The sequence below is a fragment of the Theropithecus gelada genome, chromosome 14, assembly GCF_003255815.1.
Source record: "Theropithecus gelada isolate Dixy chromosome 14, Tgel_1.0, whole genome shotgun sequence".
NCBI classification, from domain to species: domain Eukaryota; kingdom Metazoa; phylum Chordata; class Mammalia; order Primates; family Cercopithecidae; genus Theropithecus; species Theropithecus gelada.
This window is the reverse complement of record NC_037682.1, coordinates 51,378,658-51,396,590: the sequence shown is the minus strand read 5'-3', so window position 1 is coordinate 51,396,590 and position 17,933 is coordinate 51,378,658. Positions and strand designations below refer to the sequence as shown.

The window sequence follows — 17,933 nt, the reverse complement described above, 5'->3', positions numbered from 1 at the left end:
GTTTACAGTAGCAGGAAGAAGATTGAGAGTATTTATTACAGAGGCAAGCAAAGGCAGGCACGGGTGATTCTGGGAGAGGAGGCAGCACAGGCAGAGGTCTGGTCGAATTGAAGAGGTGTTCACACAAGAATAAACATCGAAAGTCTGCAAGCCAGGAAGCTTGGCACCAAGTGATGACAGCTGAAGCCGGGACATGTTTGGGGAAAATTCTAAAGACCCTTGAATATTATAAGTTTGTATTTTATCCTGTAGAAGACTGATTTTTAAATGTTTTTAACAAGAGAGCTTTATGGAAACAAAACTTGATTTGCATGGGAGCTCTGTCCACTGCAGCTCCCATGCAGTCCAAACCAACTGGTTTTTACTATGTCCTAGTACTCTTTTAAGAGCAGATCTGATCATCTCAGTCCTCCGGGCACACTCTCCAAAGATATCTCATTAAACTTGGAGTGAAATGCCATCTCCCTGCAGGCTCTGGGTAATGTGGTCCTACCCATCTTCCCAGCTCATCTCATACAGGTTGAGTGTTCCTTATCTGAAATGATTGGGACCAGAAATGTTTTAGATTTGCGATTTTTTTCAGATTTTAGAATATTTGCATATACACTATGAGGTATCTTGGGATGGGACCCAAGTCTATACACACAATTCATACACATTTCAAACATATACATGAATAGGCCCTTATATATATAGCCTGAAAGTAATGTTAAACATTATTCTTAATACTTTTGTGCCTAAAGCAAGTTTGTGTTTTACACAAACATTGAGCCATCAGAGAGCAAAGGTATCAGCACCGCAGCCTGCCATGTGGACAGTTTGTGGTGGTTTGGCGTCACCATCGTTCCTAACCCTAAATGTGTGTGCTGCCAATAAATGTTTTAACTGTGACCTGATACATGAGGTCAGGCATGGAATCTTCCACTATAGTGTCATGTTAGCACCCAGAAAGTTGTGGATTTCGGAGCATTTCAGATCTTAGATTTTCAGATTAGGCGTGTATAATCTATACTACCTACCTGACTTTCCCCTCATAGGTCCTCCCATGAGCCCATGTTCCTCCCCTCCTGAAGAACTTCATAAGGGATGCCCTTTCCCTGTCTCCTCCCTTCCACTTGCCTAGTTAGCTCCTAGTTTGCTCTTTCAAACCTCAGCTCTGCCACCCTTTTTTGGGGGAGCCTTTCCCAACATGGTTAGGACTCCCTATTCTATGCTCTCCTGCACTCTGTGGACTCCCTTGTAACCTTTAATCAAGGTTGTGTTAAATGATCAGCTGCAGGTTTGGTTATATGATACTTTCTCCTACTGTGCTATAAACTTTGAGGATGGGTAGTGTGGCCCCATCTGGCTTGTTTATGACAGTGTCCTGAAACCTCCCTCAGGCCCCTAAGCAGACCCCACAACATTTGTTGAAAATACACCAGTAAATATAATGGGAAGACGAATGGGGTAGGAGGCTGTTGTGGTTGAAATTAGGATGGAGCCTTTGGTTGAAGCCGGAATGTGGGGCCTAGGATACTTCCCACTAAGCCTGCCCCTTCCCCTCCACAGGGGTCCTGGAGGCACAGAGTGGAAAACATTCTGAAAAGCACTGTTGGAGATGATGGGATGCTCTGACTAATAAAAGGCTTTGTTATTTGGCTTTGGAGTAGAGAAGACTGTTATTCTCTTGGCCCAAGGAAACTGTCTTTTGCTTCATAAGAATGATCAAAGTAGCTTTACGTAGACAGGAAGCATATTTCATTCATTTATTTCAACATCTTGTCTTTCTTGGGTAAGGAATGACTGTAAAAGACATCTGCAGGATGGTCAGAATTGTGTTATTTTGTGCAAGACTAGATGTAGAGTAGACATTTCTTTGGAAAGTCATCCTGGCCTAGGCCCAGACCATCAGGAAAATTGCCTCCATACTCTGTGGATCCATGTACACATGGCCCCATTCCTGGGTCTGGAATCATGTGACACAGTGCAGATCATGTGACTCATACTCCTTCAGTGTGGTCAGCTATAATAGAGTCAAGGAATCGCTATATTTGTTAAATAGGGTGAGTGGAAGTGAAAATTACCTTTTGACTGAGTAGCATTGCTGAGGAAAATCAATAGAAGTGGCCCAAGATCCTTTCACATTGTCTCAGTTTTAAATGTTGTAAACTTTCAAATTACTGAAACTCTGGGTTTCAGTATCCAACCCCTTCAAGGCTAGCTGAAAATCAACAACAGAGTGGGTTAAAATAAAAGAAGTATGTCTGTGCAATCCCAAATTAAAGCGAAAATATGTGCTGGCCAAAAGTAAGTCATTTTTCAACCTCAAAGTATTTTTTCCAAATTCTAAGATCCTGCATTTGACATGTTTAAGAGGGAGATATAACAGCTGAAGTTGTCTTTGTTCAGAATGTAGGAGACAGTTTTGTCTAGACTTTCAGGAAAGATATAGAATGACATTTTCAGAACAAATCAAAATATATTTTTAAATTCCTTTTTCCCCTTCACAAAGAGGATCTGACATGTTTCTGTGATTTGAATTTGGTTGCTCTATAAATGGCCTCAATAGTTTAACATGAAAAGTAGATTAAAATGAACCATTGAGAAAAGTTATTAAAATACTGTTAGTTCACTCTCTTACCTTCCCAATAACCTTACCACCAAAAACAATTTAGTAACTAATATTGAGTGGAGTGGTTTCTAGGTATGTGTTAATCTCTTGACATATATTTTCCAACTTAGTTCTCACCACAACCCCATAAAGCAGATATTGCTGTTATGTTAATTTTCTCATGAAGAAACGGAGACACAGACAGTTGGGGTGACTCACTCAAAGCCACAAAGCCAAGCAGGGACTGTCTGACTGATCCCCCAAACCTGCCTTCCTGCCCTCCTCACCACTGTGCTTCTGTCTTCTTTCTCCACAGGGCCAGCATCGTACAAAAACGCATTATTTATTTTCAAGATGAGGGCTCTCTGACCAAGAAACTTTGTGAACAAGGTAAGACCCTGTGGGGCGGGGTAGGGGTGGGGTGGGGGCTGGGCAGAGACATGGAAGGCAGCTCCTCCTGCACAAGCCTCCTGCTGCAGGAATTAAGGCCACTGGGCTTCATGAGTTCCTCTGGGTTCTGCTTCCTCACGTAGCTCCGATTTTTAATCTGACTGTGCGCCGTGGATAATTGGATCCGCCTTAAGCTCTAATTACTCAGCTTGATTCCCTGGGTAGGAGATAATGTACCTTATATTGGTGTCGTCGTCTTATTTTTGTGAAACAGTGGTTATTCTGAAGAGGTTCCTTGGAATAATTCACAGGACTTAATTAAGGAATGCAGAATTGTGTGCCTTTAAAAAGTCTATAATGGTTCTTTGGGGAAAAAAATCACCAGCAAGATCTTGTGTGGCATCAGGACAATATGGGAGGATTTTCTCCAGAGAAGACCAGCAGGGGATGGGGATGCCAAGGGAGCGTTGACCTTGTGATATCACCACATTCAAGGATCTAGTCCTTACATTTGCAAACTCATCAACCTCCTCTCCTTAGGTTGAAGGTATTCTAACAAAGCTCATGGAGACTAACTAGACTCGGGGGATAAAGCAGAGGCCTGAGTTTAGATCAGGCCCAGGTTTGAATCTGCCTCTGCCCCTTCTAGCCATGTGACTTAAATAGATAAAATAGTACAGTACCTTCTTGACACATAGTAAATGTTATCTATAGAATAGATAGCTCTTGTTATCTATATCTGAAAGCTTATTCATTAATCTGCAAAACAAATTCATTGTAAACACCTGAATGTTTTTAAAAGTTATTAAACTAAATAAAAATAAAAAATGTTCCACATTTATACAGCATAACTGTCTCATTTCTATTTATTTTTGCATAATTTTTATTTGCATTTAGAGCAATTAGACTTTTGAGAAGAAATAATCCTCTCCAACTATAGCAAAGTATAAGCTACTAAGAAAAAGAAAGGTTGATAAAGGTCTTCTGGGAAAACAATAATAATAGCTAATATGTTTGGGGTGCTTTGCTACATGCAAAAAACTATTTTAAGCACTTCATATGCATTAATTTTGTAATCTGCACAACACCCCTATATGGTAAAGATTATTATTATATTTTTATGGATGAGGAACCTGACACAAAAAAATTAAATAGCTTTCTCAGCATCATATAGTCATGGTGGAAGGCAGGGTTTAAAGTCAGGAGCCGGTGCCCTTAACCATTGCTTTCTATCAAAGCAACTTCTTCCCAGTTCAGTAGTTCTTATCATTGCCTTTGACAGATCAATGCATTGTCCCGCTGTGGATGAGCTGAGCAGAAACTAGGTCCCCTGTTTGCGATTGCTTGGAGAACATGGCAATAGCAAAGGAGAGTCAGATACCTTACATGAGGGTCATACCTTCCAGAGGGGCTGAAGAGCTGGAATCTGCAGTCCAGAGAGCCCTGGCCAGTTTCCAGATGGGCACCACCACATGTGTCTTCTGAGGCTTTTCTTTTTTGTATTCAACTGCCTGCAGGTTCACTCAGCCTTTCTCTAAACAGGGAGCGTCTCCACTTATTAAGCTCTTGGTTCCTCAATGGCAATCCCATCCCTGCTGTACCTCCCTGTGATGAGATCCAGGTGCTGTGGTGGACTTGTGGGTGTTTGGGATCACACCTTTACAAGACACCTCTTGTAAATGCCTTAAGACAAGGCTTCACATAACATCAGTATTGAGACTTTGGGAAGTGCATGTTAGTTAATGATTGATGTCAGTACATGAGGGTGTCAGTGAAGTATCTCCTAAGAACCCTCAGCTCCTGAAAATAAGGCTGTCCTCCCACAGTCAAACTAACAAAACCACACCACAGTGCCTGTGGGAGAAGACCTAGAGCTGCACAGATGAAAAGCAAAGGCAATCAATACTTTTAAAAAGCAAGAGAAACAATAGGTTACTTCCAATTAAGAACAGAGAAACAAAATATTCAAAAAAGTGACCTATAACAAACATATGCATACACATACTTTATTTTTTATTTTTTAATTTTTTTGAGTCAGAGTTTCACTCTGTCACCCAGGCTGGAGTGCAGTGGCACAGTCTCAGCTCACTGTAACCTACCCCTCCCGGGTTCAGGCGATTCTCCTGCTTCAGCCTCCCGAGTAGTTGGGATTACAGGAACGCACCACCATGCCCATTTTTGTAATTTTAGTAGAGATGGGGTTTCATCTCTGCTAAAGATGAAAAGATCTCTGTCTCACAAGTAAGAACTAAATAGAGATTTTCCATGTTGGCCAGGCTGGTCTCGAATTCCTGACCTCAAGTGATCCGCTTATCTCTGCCTCCCAAAGTGTGGAATTACAGGCATGAGCTACTGTGCCCGACCCTGCATACACATACTTTAATACCATGTCACAAACAATTAAAGGAAAGAGACAAAAAAAAAAAAAAGGCAAAATAAAGGGAAACACAGAAAAAAGAGGAAAATGTCAACAGAAAAGGGATAATGAGAAAAGGAAGAAAAAGAGAAGAGGAACAAAGAATTCGGGAAGAGAGTTGCAAAGGATTTAGAGTAGAAATGGAGAGAGAGGGCAGCTCTGGAGATGCTCTATAGCCTGAAATTACCCATGGTTGGCAGGCCCTGCTGTGGTTAGAAGAGGAGTAAGTGGACGATTCTTATCACTGCCCTTTGAAAGCCTGATTCATTTTCAGTAGGCTTTTCCTCAGTAGGAAAACAGTTTATCTGTTTTTATTTTCAAACTTAAAAATTTATTTTTCAAATGGAAGCTTAAAAATGTATTTTTCAAATGGAAGCTTATTTTCCTTTGAAAATCCAAAAGGTTTATTATGCATCCCTTTGAACCCTCAGAAATATCTTTAAGCTAACCACCTATATCTGAAAGCCCTTTTGATAAGGCAAAACTACCAGTTGGCCTTCTTTTGGTTTTTGTAGAGACTATTGCTGCCTCATTTAATAGCCCCTAGTAGTTACAATTGAAACCTCAGCATGTATCTCTGATTTAGAAATCCTAGAGCTATGTAGGGAGACATTTTTTTTTTTTTAAGTGCATCTTTCTTCATTTGGAAAAAGCAACACAGAAACAATAAAAAAGTTTTCTCCCTTTGCTATTTATGCAGATCTATCCAGATGAGGTCTTTCCTGGAGTAATGTAGTGCAGAGATCAAGGGCATGAGCTCTGGACCCAAAAAGACCTGGCCTCCAGTTGTGCCTGCCATGTTCACTAACCCTGTGACCTTGAACAGGTTACCTAATCTGCCTCAATTTACTCTTCTGTAAAATGGGGATAGAAAAAGTACTTACCTCCTAGCATTGTTAGGATTAAATGAGACAATATATGGAAAGAAAACAGCATATAAAAGGACTCAGTATTTTGTAGTTATTGTTATGATGTCTCATCCTTTCATCTCCACCCTAGAACCTAGAATTCACTTCTATCCATCATGGATTTTATATATTTAAACCAAATCAACCCAGTAAATTCCAAAAGGAAGTCTTATGCTCTTCCTAACACTCACAATGATTTTAACGTTCTTTGTCACTACTCTTTGTATAATATTTAAGAATAAATGTCCAACTGCAAAGAAAAAACCCCATTTATGTTAATACTACTAGAGGAAGTGAAAAAAAGCAACTGAAGCAAGTTACATCTGTAGTCATTGTTTTCATCTTGCAGGAAGCAGAACAGACTAAAAGCAACAATGTGCAGCTAGAGATGTGGGTTTGACAATCGGAAATACTGAATTTATTCATGTAATCTCTCTTTCCCCACTTATCAGCTATTCACAGCTAAAAATGAGGGCCGAGAGGGAATCTTAAGTTTTTCCTGGCTGCTTCTATACCCAGAAGTACAGTAAACCTGAGCTTATGAACACATTCCCACCTCCCACCCCTCCCAGTGAAGTCTCTGAAAGCGTGATAAGAAGTGACGTGATTATATATGCATGCCTTCCCCCCCCCCCACCCCTTCAGTAGTTCTTTATATCTCTTCATTTATTTTCACCGCTCTGCTTCAAAGTCACTCCTTCTGGTCCTGTCATTTTGGTCCCAGAGAATATTTCCTAAAGAAAGCACACATGTGTATTCCTCCTAAAATTTGTTAGAGAAATCCTGTTGTGAGAGGGGTGGGGAAGGAGACCAGGATCCAGAAAGGATGATTGAGTAAATTTTACCCCTGACTTTTCAACATAGCCCCCATCTTAAATATTCTCGAATAACCTGTGGGTTATTGTTCCCACAGATCTTCTTAAGTTATTAGGGAAAAAGCACTGATTTTTTTTTTTCAAAATATTACCATACTTAAAGGCATACAGAATCCTTTATTGCCCAAGTACTGATCTGGCTCTAAGTCTTATTAACTAATGAAAACTGCATCTTCTTTTCCTAAGGGTTAAGGATAAAATGAGATCACGATAGCACCACCTTATGTACAACCCACATTTGCTTTCTAACTTGGTGACTCTTCTGACTGTTTCAGATTCCACATTTGATGGGGTGACTGACAAACCCATCTTAGACTGCTGTGCCTGCGGAACTGCCAAGTACAGACTCACATTTTATGGGAATTGGTCTGAGAAGACACACCCAAAGGATTACCCTCGTGAGTAGAGTGGCTACTCTGTGGTTTGAGGAAAAGCACATGGTCAAAGTTCTGTCTGGTTGTGGGGCACGCTAGCTACAGCATGTCAGATCTGCTCCCTAGTGTCAGCTGGTTCATGACATGCACATTCCAAGTACGTATATTCATCAAGACAGGCAGACATTATACGGGTATGCTTTCAGCTTCTTTGCATAGTGTTGTCCTTTTTTTTTTTTTTTTTTTTTTTTTTTTTTTGAGACGGAGTCTCACTCTGTTGCCAAGGCTGGAGTACAATGGCACAGTCTCGGCTCACTGCAACATCTGCCTCCCAGGTTCAAGTGATTCTCGTGCCTCAGCCTCCTGAGTAGCTGGGATTACAGATATGCACCACTGCGCCCAGCTAATTTTTGTATTTTTAGTAGAGATGGGGTTTCGCCATGTTGGCCAGGCTGGTCTTGAACACCTGACCTCAGGTGATCCACCCACCTCGGCCTCCCAAAATGCTGGAATTACAGGCATGAGCCACCGTGCCCAGCCCCAGCATTGTGCTTTCTTATCTGTGATTTTTAAAAATATTCCTGAAGTCATGCTGCTTATCTTCAGGTCAGGCATTTGGTAACCTCAATGCCCCTGCCATGACCCTGTCCATGAATTCCATGACAGACCTGCTGGAAATACCTGGCAAAAGGAACCTGCTCTTGACTCTACAGGTCAAGGTCAACAAATACTCTACTATCATAGCTGTTGGTAATTAGTCAGCATGCCCTTTTTCTACTGACTTCAGATGCCACCTTGAAATCCCTTCATGAGGGGCCAGGCACGGTGGCTCAAGCTTGTACTCCCAGTGCTTTGGAAGGCTGATGTGGGAGGATCCTTTGAGGCTAGGAATTAGAGACCTGCCTAAGCAACACAGCAACATTTTAAAATTAACTGGGCATGGTGGCACATGCCTGTAGTCCTGTAGTCTTGCCTGTAGTCCTAGCTACTCAGGAGGCTAAGACAGGAGGCTCTTAAGCCCAGGAGTTCAAGGCTGCAGTGAGCCATGATCACGCCAGTACACTCCAGCCTGGGCAGCAGAGTGAGACTCTGACTCAAAAAATAAAAATAAATAAAAATAAATCCTTTCATAACATTGTTATCAAGATAGCCAAAACAAAGCCATGAGAATTGTCAGGAGACCCAAAGCTGACTATTTTTTAAGTCGATCCTACTAATTCCACTCTATCACATAACTGTCTCAACAAATACCTAACATGTACCAGGCACTGTGCTCAGCTCTAGAGTTATCATATGGAACAACAAAAAAAAGATGCACCCCATATTCTCAAGCCACTCAGCGGCTAGTGGAGAGATAGACACTAACCAAATAGTCATGCAGAAAGATGTGAAGACTAAGAAAAGTGGACTTACTGTGAACCAAGCATTTCGAAATATGTTCTAGTGTTTAATCCTCAAAGTAATGTGTTTTTGTGGATATGTTTACTGGGGAGCAGAGAGATGTCATTATTTGCCCACATTGAGATGTAAGTAATGGATCCAAATCCAAAGGGGTTTGTCAGGCTCCTAGGCCTGTCTTTTGTTTGGGTTGCATGTTGCCCATTCTCTCTGTGGGTGGCAGGATGTCCGTGTGTGGCACTGAGCCTGTTTTTTCTGTTCATTGTCTGTTTTGTTCTTGTGCATTTTGCTTTGGAGTTGCCACAGTTCAGGAAGAACAGTAGGAATGGGAGAGAGAGATTAAAAAGAGGGATTTGGCTCAGGTCCCAAAGGAAAGGGGCAGAAAAAGGCACATGATTGGGACTTAAGACTCAGACCAGATCAGAACCTCCATGATCCCCACACAGCCCACCCAGAGGGGACTCCGACATTTGTTGGCAAATCAAGAGCTCTATTGTTTAATGTTACCCACATGCAATCAAGGCTTGGGATCTTAGAAGCCTCTTTCTAGTTCATTCTTCTTACTCTGAGATTCAGCCTGATCTGCATCAGCTGTGTGGGAGACCGGTGCGAAGAAACTTGGACTGTCTGCCTGGGGGAAAGAAAACACTTGGAACGAGCGTGATGGAAAAAATTTCCTCCAGCCTCTCTTATCCACTAACCAGAGGAAATAAAATGTTAGGGGCCCATTACTCATCTTTTGTGATCCTAAGAAGTTTCTTGACCTTTTCTATTCTGCCACTGTCATTTCCCAGAACTTAGGGAGGAGGTGAAAAAAAAATTGTTTTTGGGTCTTTGGGCCAAATCAAGTACAAATCTATACAGAATTTCTGTGGAGTTGAGAGTTTCTTAGTAATTATAGGAGACGTGTGTTCCAGATCTTCTAGGATTGTTCCATTTCTGGCATTATGTCTGATAGAAATTGTCTATCAGATTGTGTCCTAATTTTTGGTTGGGAAAATTTGGTCACTTGTACAGAATAACACTTAACATATCATACTGCAATTATTTTTTTAAAACTATTTCTTTCCCACTAGACTGAGAAGTCCTCCAGGACAAAAGTGATGCTGTGCTTATCTTTGATTCTTAGTGCCTGTTGCCTTCCCAAGCACTATGTACTGATTGTTGAACTCAGAGTGGCATTCATTATGACCTGGGAGGCAGATATCTAGCCTTCACCTAGTCATGATGGGCAGTACTGAGGAGAATGTGAGCCAAACCTTCCATGGAGGAAAAGGAGTGAACACTCAGGGAGACTGGAGCCATTTAAAAGGGCATGGGGGAGGATCTAATCAGGACCTTGAAATTTAATGCTCTCAAAAGTTATTTCTATCAGACTTAAGTAATAGATGAATCTCCTTTTGCCACTGCAAAGATGATGCTGTCTTGATAACCAATCTCTATCATCATGCCCAGAGAAGCTTCCCACAACAGTGCAAATTGACAGTTGCCAAGCCCCCCGTCCTTTATTAGTCATCCAAAACGCTGCTTTCTCTACAGCGATCTTAGGACAGTAGTTCTCAAGCTTTTAAATCTCAGGACCCCTTTTACATGCTTCAAAAATCTTTGAGGATCCCAACATAAGTGGTTTATATGGGTTATAGCCATCAATCTTCCATGTATCAAAAATTAAAACTGAGAAATTTAAAAATATTATTTATTTTTAAAATAAACCTAGTAAATTAAAAATAATAAACTCATTACAGGTTAATATAAAGAACATATTTTGTGAAAATACCTATATTGTTCAAAACAAAAGATATGTGACAAGAGGATCAATGTTTTAAGTTTTTGGAACTGTCTTTTCTTCTGGCTTAATAGAAGACACCTGGATTCCCATTTGCCTTTGTTTCTGCATTCAACTTAGATTCAAAGTAGATTCACATAGATTTTTAAAAATCTGTTTTTTGGTTGAAGTATGTGAAGAAAATTCTGTCTCATATCACTATGTAATTGGAAAGGGAAAGAGTATTTTAATAACCTTTTCCGATAATTATAGATAATCTTTGATCCTACACCAGAACTCTGCAAATTGTTGTTTTTTAAAAGGTTAATTACAATGTGGAATATGAAACTATATCAGTGAACTTATACTCCTACAGTAAAAGTCATTGCTTTACCTTCTACTTTAAATGGATCTTTTACAAATGCATGGTTTTGTAACATCTTATGTTGATCATTTGGAAAATACTGGTTTACTGAGTTATGCAGATTGTCCAAGTGTTGACACAGTTCATTAAACAATGTGAAAAGCCATATCCATTAATATCACTACCAACCTCATCAGAAAAGTATTTAATATCAGAAAGCTATCAAGTTCATAATAATGAATACAGGTTTTCTAAAATTCTGAGTTTTGCTTGAAAGCTCAAATTTTATCACTGGCAACAAATACTGTCAGTTGTTTTCCTTGAAGTGACAGGCTCACTTTATTTTTTAGAAAATGTAGGCCAAATTCCCAAGTCTGAATAACCATAATTTGTCTGTCATTTGTCCTTTCAAGTGAAAATGATGTTTTATGAACATAAAAAGTGGCTAGTCCAGCTTGCACCTCAAAGAGTCGCATAAGTGCTTTTATTCAAGACAATCACAGTACTTCAGTATATCGCAGAAGTGCTTCTGCATAGTTCCCAATTAGTCACACAGAATAATAAAAAGGTGTGTACTCAAAGGCAGAGATCTAATGAAATTAATCATTTTTATTGTTTTTTCAAGGACATTCTTTTTTTTTAACTTTAAGTTCTGGGATATGTGTACAGAATGTGCAGGTTTTTTACATAGGTATACATGTGCCATGGTGGTTTTGCTGCACCTATCAACCCATCATCTAGATTTTAAGTCCCGTGTGCATTAGGTATTTGTCCTAATGCTCTCCCTCCCCTTGCCCCACACCTCCAGACAGGCCCTGGTGTGTGATGTTCCCCTCCCTGTGTCCATGTGTTCTCATTGTTCAACTCCCACTTACAAGTGAGAACATGCTGTTTGGTTTTCTGTTCCTGGGTTAGTTTGCTCAGGATGATGATTTCCAACTTCATCCATATCCCTGCAAAGAACATGAACTCATTCTTTTTTATGGCTGCATAGTATTCCATGGTGTATGTGTGCCACATTTTCTTTATCCAGTCTATCATTGACGGGCATTTGGGTTGGTTCCAAGTCTTAGCTGTTGTAAACAGTGCTGCAATAAACATACATGTGCATGTGTATTTATAGTAGGATGATTTTTAATCCTTTGGGTATATACCCAGTAATGGGATCGCTAGGTCAAATGGTATTTCTGATTCCAGACCCTTGAGGATTGCCACATTGTGTTCCACAATGGTTGAACTAATTTACATTCCTACCAACAGTGTAAAAGCATTCCTATTTCTCCATATCCTCTCCAGCGTCTGTTGTTTCCTCACTTTTTAATGATCGCCATTCTAACTGGCATGAGATGGTATCTCATTGTGGTTTTGATTTGCATTTCCCTAATGACCAGTGATGATGAGCTTTTTCATATGTTTGTTGGCCGCATAAATGTCTTCTTTTGAGAAATGTCTGTTCATATCCTTTGCCCACTTTTTGATGGGGTTGTTTATTTTTATCTTGTAAATTTGTTTAAGTTCCTTGTAGATTCTGGATATTAGTCATTTGTCAGATGGATAGATTGCAAAAAATTTTCTCCCATTCTGTAGGTTGCCTGTTCACTCTGATGCTAGTTTCTTTTGCTGTGCTGAAGCTCTTTAGTTTAGTAAGATCCCATTTGTCAATTTTGGCTTTTGTTGCCATTGCTTTTGGTGTTTTAGTCGTGAAGTTTTGCCCATGCCTATGTTCTGAATGATATTGCCTAGATTTTCTTCTAGAGTTTTTATGCTTTTAGGTTTTACATTTAAGTCTTTAATCTATCTTGAGTTAATTTTTGTATAAGATATAAGGAAGGGGTCCAGTTTCTGTTTTATGCACGTGGCTAGGCAGTTTTCCCAGCACAGTTTATTAAACAGAGAATCCTTTCCCCATTGCTTTTGTCAGGTTTGTCAAAGATTAGAGGGTTGTAGATGTGTGGTGTTATTTCTGAGGTCTCTGTTCTGTTCCATTGGTCTATATATCTGTTTTGGTACCAGTACCATGCTGCTTCGGTTACTGTAGCCTTGTAGTATAGTTTGAAGTCAGGTAGCATGATGCCTCCAGCTTTGTTCTTTTTGCTTAGGATTGCCTTGCCTATACGGGCTCTTTTTTAGTTCCATATGAAATTTAAAGTAGTTTTTTCTAGTTCTGTGAAGAAACTCAGTGGTAGCTTGATGGGAATAACATTGAATCTATAAATTACTTTGGGCAGTATGGCCATTTTCACAATATTAATTCTTCCTATCCATGAGCATGGAATCTTTTTCCATTTGTTTGTGTCCTCTCTTGTTTCCTTGAGCAGTGGTTTGTAGTTTTCCTTGAAGAGGTCCTTCATGTCCCTTGTAAGCTGTATTCCTAGGTATTTTATTCTCTTTGTAGCAATTGTGAATGGGAGTTCACTCATGATTTGGCTCTCTCCTTGCCTATTATTGGTGTATAGGAATGTTTGTGATTTTTGTACACTGATTTTGTATCCTGAGACTTTGCTGAAGTTGCTTATCAGCTTGAGATTTTGGGCTGAGATGACAGGCTTTTCTAAATATACAATCATGTCATCTGCAAACAGAGACGATTTGACCTCCTCTCTTCCTATTTGAATACCCTTTATTTCTTTCTCTTGCCTGACTGCCCTGGCCAGAACTTCCAGTACTATGTTAAATGGGAGTGGTGAGAGAGGGCATCCTTGTCTTGTGCTGGTTTTCAAGGGAAATGCTTCCAGCTTTTGCCCATTCAATAGGATATTGGTTATGGGTTTGTCTTAAATAGCTCTTACTATTTTGAGATATGTTCTATCAATACCTAGTTTATTGAGAGTTTTTAGCATGAAGGGCCGTTGAATTTTACCAAAGGCTTTTTCTGCATCCTTGTCAGGGTCTGCTGCACTCTTCAGAGCCTGCGGGCCGGAATGTTTAAATCCGCTGAAGGTGGGCCCACAGCCGCTGCTTCCCCAGGTGATCTGTCTCCAGAGAGGGGAGTTTTATCTACAAGCCCCTGACTGGGCCTGCCGCCTTTCTTTCAGAGATGCCCTGCCCTGTGAGGAGGAGTTTAGAGAGGCAGTGTGGCCACAGTTGTTTTGCCATGCTGTGTTGAGTTCTGCCCAGTCTGAACTTCCCAGCCTCCTTAGCACGGTCAGGGGAAAACTGACTACTCAAGCCTCAGTAATAGTGGATGCCCCTCCCGGCACCAACCTCAATCATCCCGGGTCAACTTCAGACTGCTGTGCTGGCAGTAAGAATTTCCAGCCAGCGGTTCTTAGACTGCTGGGTTCCATGGGAGTGGGACCCGCTGGGCAAGACCACTTGGTTCACTGGCTTCAGCCCCATTTCCAGGGGAGTGAATGGTTCTGTCTTGCTGGAGTTCCAGGTGCCACTGGGGTATGGAAAAAAAAACAAAACAAAACCTGCAGCTAGCTTGGCGTCTGCCCAAAAGCCGCCCAGTTTTGTAATTGAAACCCAGGACCCTGGTGGTGTAGGCACACGAGGGAATCCCTTGGTCTGCGGATTGCAATAACTATGGGAAAAGTGTAGTATCTGGACCGGATAGCACAGTCCTTCACGGCTTCCCTTTGCTGGGGGAGGGAGGCCCCCAGCTGCTTGCACTTCCTGGGCAAGGCTACACCCCACCTTGTTTCTGCTCATCCTCTGTGGGCTGTGTCCATTGCCTAACCAGTCCCAATGAGATGAACAGGGTACTTCACCCACCTTCTGCGTTGGTCTCACTGTGAGCTGCAGACCAGAGCTGTTCCTATTCAGCCATCTTGCCAATACCCTCCAAGGACATTCTTAAGTGAAACGGACCCCTTTTGTTTTTTACTGTTGGTATGTGGCAGTGAAAAATACATCAGCTACTAATATGGTTTGGGGCCATTGCCTTGATCCATGCTCAGTGCCAGAGTTAATGTCAATACATTACAAAGGGAAGTAATGTCTTAGCATTATTATAAAAATAGTTTTCACCTTCTAGACCCCCTGAAAGGGTCTCGGGGTTCCCAGGGGTCTGTGATCCATGCTTTGAGAACCTCTGCAATAGATAAGATAGCAGCCTAAGGTGTCTGACTTTCAGTAGTCTTTGGGTAACTTGCCCTTTGGAATTTATGTTAGAGAGTCTAGGAAGGATAGGGCAACACCCAGTCTCTGCAGGTGGGCCACATCTGCAGAGGCTCTTCTTAACCATTATACAAAATGTTCCAAGTGCTGTTTCTGGGCTTCCCTCCATCAGAGCACAGAGTTCTCTCTAGGAGGGGCTAGATGTGGTTAGATAAGAAGGGAGGCAGGGGATTCACCTAAATGACCTCTGGCATTCCCTGTCTATTGTAATGCCGTAGATCTCTGCTTGTCATCTGGAAATAGTGAAATCCTTTTAAAACACTTCTAATCTAGTAGTTCTGGAAATCCATTTTAACGTATAATGTAAGTTTTACCTCCTAATTTTATAAGTGAGAAATTCCTGAAGCACAAAGAAGTTACCGACTCAGATGACATAGCCAGAGAGTGTCCAAAACAAAATCAAAGCTTAGGTCTCCTGATTCCTTTATGCCTTCCTCTCTAGGCTATCAGGAGGCAATCAATCTTCTGTCCTCTGCAGGAAAATTAGTATCTTATACACAAAGCATCTTTTAATAAGGCCCTGCTTTACTAACATGAACTCAACTGGTACCAAATTTGGTGCCATACTGAACAGCTTTGCCCCACTCTACAAAAACCTATGTTGCAGAGATCCTAACTTAGAAGTCAGAAAGAGAAGGTCTGGCTGGATTCACTGAGCCTGAGTGGAGTTCATGGACCCTAAAGTGTCAGAAGAACTGCCAGCTCCTGCAATGTCTGTTCTAGGCACTGTGAGTCTGTAGCTCCCAACTATAGCTCAGAAGCAGTTGCTTCACAGAAACAAGATGACTGGGCAGTGTCACCACATAAGGGTGTCCTGGAGGCTGGAGACATGCCCAGTCTTTGCCAAGGGATTGGGAGTTACCTAAAAGATGCTGAGTCTCTTTACTCTGTAGCTCTGAATACAGCTCTTGGGTTTTTGACAAGTGCTCCTATCCCATAGAGACCCTTTCATCACCCTTGACAATGTAAGCTGCATAGCTTCCCCCATTTTTGTTATGACATCGGTTTTAATGCTGCTTAACAGATATGCATTGATGAAAAGAACATTTTTTCCAGGAGCCAATTACGTTTTTCATTTGCCAATACGTTGCCTAAAATATAAATACAGCAATTGGAAAATATACTCTATATAATCAAAGTTCATTTTACAATGTAATTCAGCCATCTTTTCTATTGGGTCACTGGATTTAGGAAATTATTATTAAGTCTAATCACATGAAAAACCACCACTCTAACACTTAGCAGCTACTTTTGTTTCTTCATATATTCGTCTGTATACAGAGTATCTATATCACATTTGAACCCACTGTGTTCTACTTTTTGCATTTGATTTTGTCTTCATACTCATATCAGCTTCTTCTAGGCAACTTATCTATTGTTTTATTGATCATTTAAGTAATGTCCGGTCTTTTGCTAACGTAGAAAGCACTGCAATAAAATACTTTGTACTTAGGCCGGGCATGGTGGTCACGCCTATAATCTCAGCACTTTGGGAGGCCAAGGCAGGTGGATCACTTGAGGTCAGGAGTTTGAGACCAGCCTAGCCAACATGGTGAAACCCCATCTCTACTAAAAATACAAAAGCTCACCAGGCATGCTGGTGTGTGCCTGTAATTCCCACTACTCAGGAGGCTGAGGCATGACAATCGCTTGAACCCGGAAGGCAGAGGTTGCAGTGAGCCAAGGTTGTACCACTGCACTCTAGCCTGAGTGACAGAGTGAGACTCTGTGTCAAAAAAAAAAAACAAAAAAAAACCCACCACAACACTTTGTACTTAAAGTCTTCCTCAATCCTTCTCCTTTCTTTGAAATTATTTCCTTAAATAATTTCCCAAGATTAAAACTGCCGGATCAAAGGATATGGATTTTTCTTGTGGCCCTTGCGACGTCTTGCCAGATTCTTCTCCAAAACATTTGTAACAATTCAGTTTATTACCAATAATGAATAAATGTGTCTGTTTCTCCTAGCCTCCTCAGCATTCAGTTAAAATTTTCATTAAAATTTTATTTATTATTTATTCAAAATTAATCTTATTTTAAATCAGCATTGGTTTAATTACCAACACACTTGAATCTTTTTTCATGTTTATTGTCTTTTGCCTTTAAAACCACTAGGGTGTTGGCATGAATCAAGTCTGATTTTGCTCCTTGTCTCCCCAGGGAGTCAGTCATTGTCTGGCACATTGAAAGTTCTGAATAAATAGTGTGGAATGAATGGATGAATGAATGAGAAGCAGTGACAAAATGAGTAAGGAAGAGAGTGGAGGGAGATGAGCAATGACAAGCTGCTGAAGAGGTTAGGCCAGAAGAAAGATAAGGCCATATGTGGATGCTGGGTGGACAGCAGCTTGGATGGGGCCAGTGGTGTGTGGGAGGATGGTCTAGGAGGACATTGCAGTCGGTTAGCAGGCAATGGTGTGGCTCGGACTGCGGCAGTGAAAGTGGTAATGGAGAACATTGGTGTATTTGACATCTCTTTTAACAGTACATTCTGTCACGGACTGGATGCGGAGGAGTAAGAGAGAGAAGCATCATAGCTGACAAGCTAGGTTTCTGGCTTGGAAATGGAGGTGCTCTTTCTTTTGAAAATATTCCTCAATATTATTATCTTTCTCTTTTTACAAATGTCTTTGAAATCATTTCATCAAGCTCTGGAAAGGATCCTGTCAGAATTTTAAGTGGGATTGCACTAAATCTCAAAATTACCTTGAGAGGAATTGTTAACTTC

The 17,933-nt window shown here is 40.9% G+C and overlaps 1 protein-coding gene across 2 annotated transcripts in view; it reads left to right on the top strand.

Annotated features, from left to right (window-relative positions):
- SPON1 (spondin 1) overlaps positions 1-17,933 on the top strand; it is a 307,051-nt gene that overhangs the window by 115,849 nt on the left and 173,269 nt on the right. For both annotated transcript variants that reach the window (XM_025357568.1, XM_025357569.1), the window contains exons 4-5: positions 2,910-2,983; positions 7,458-7,580. In XM_025357568.1, the coding sequence (XP_025213353.1) occupies positions 2,910-2,983; positions 7,458-7,580 (197 nt within the window). The remainder of the gene's footprint in view (positions 1-2,909; positions 2,984-7,457; positions 7,581-17,933) is intronic.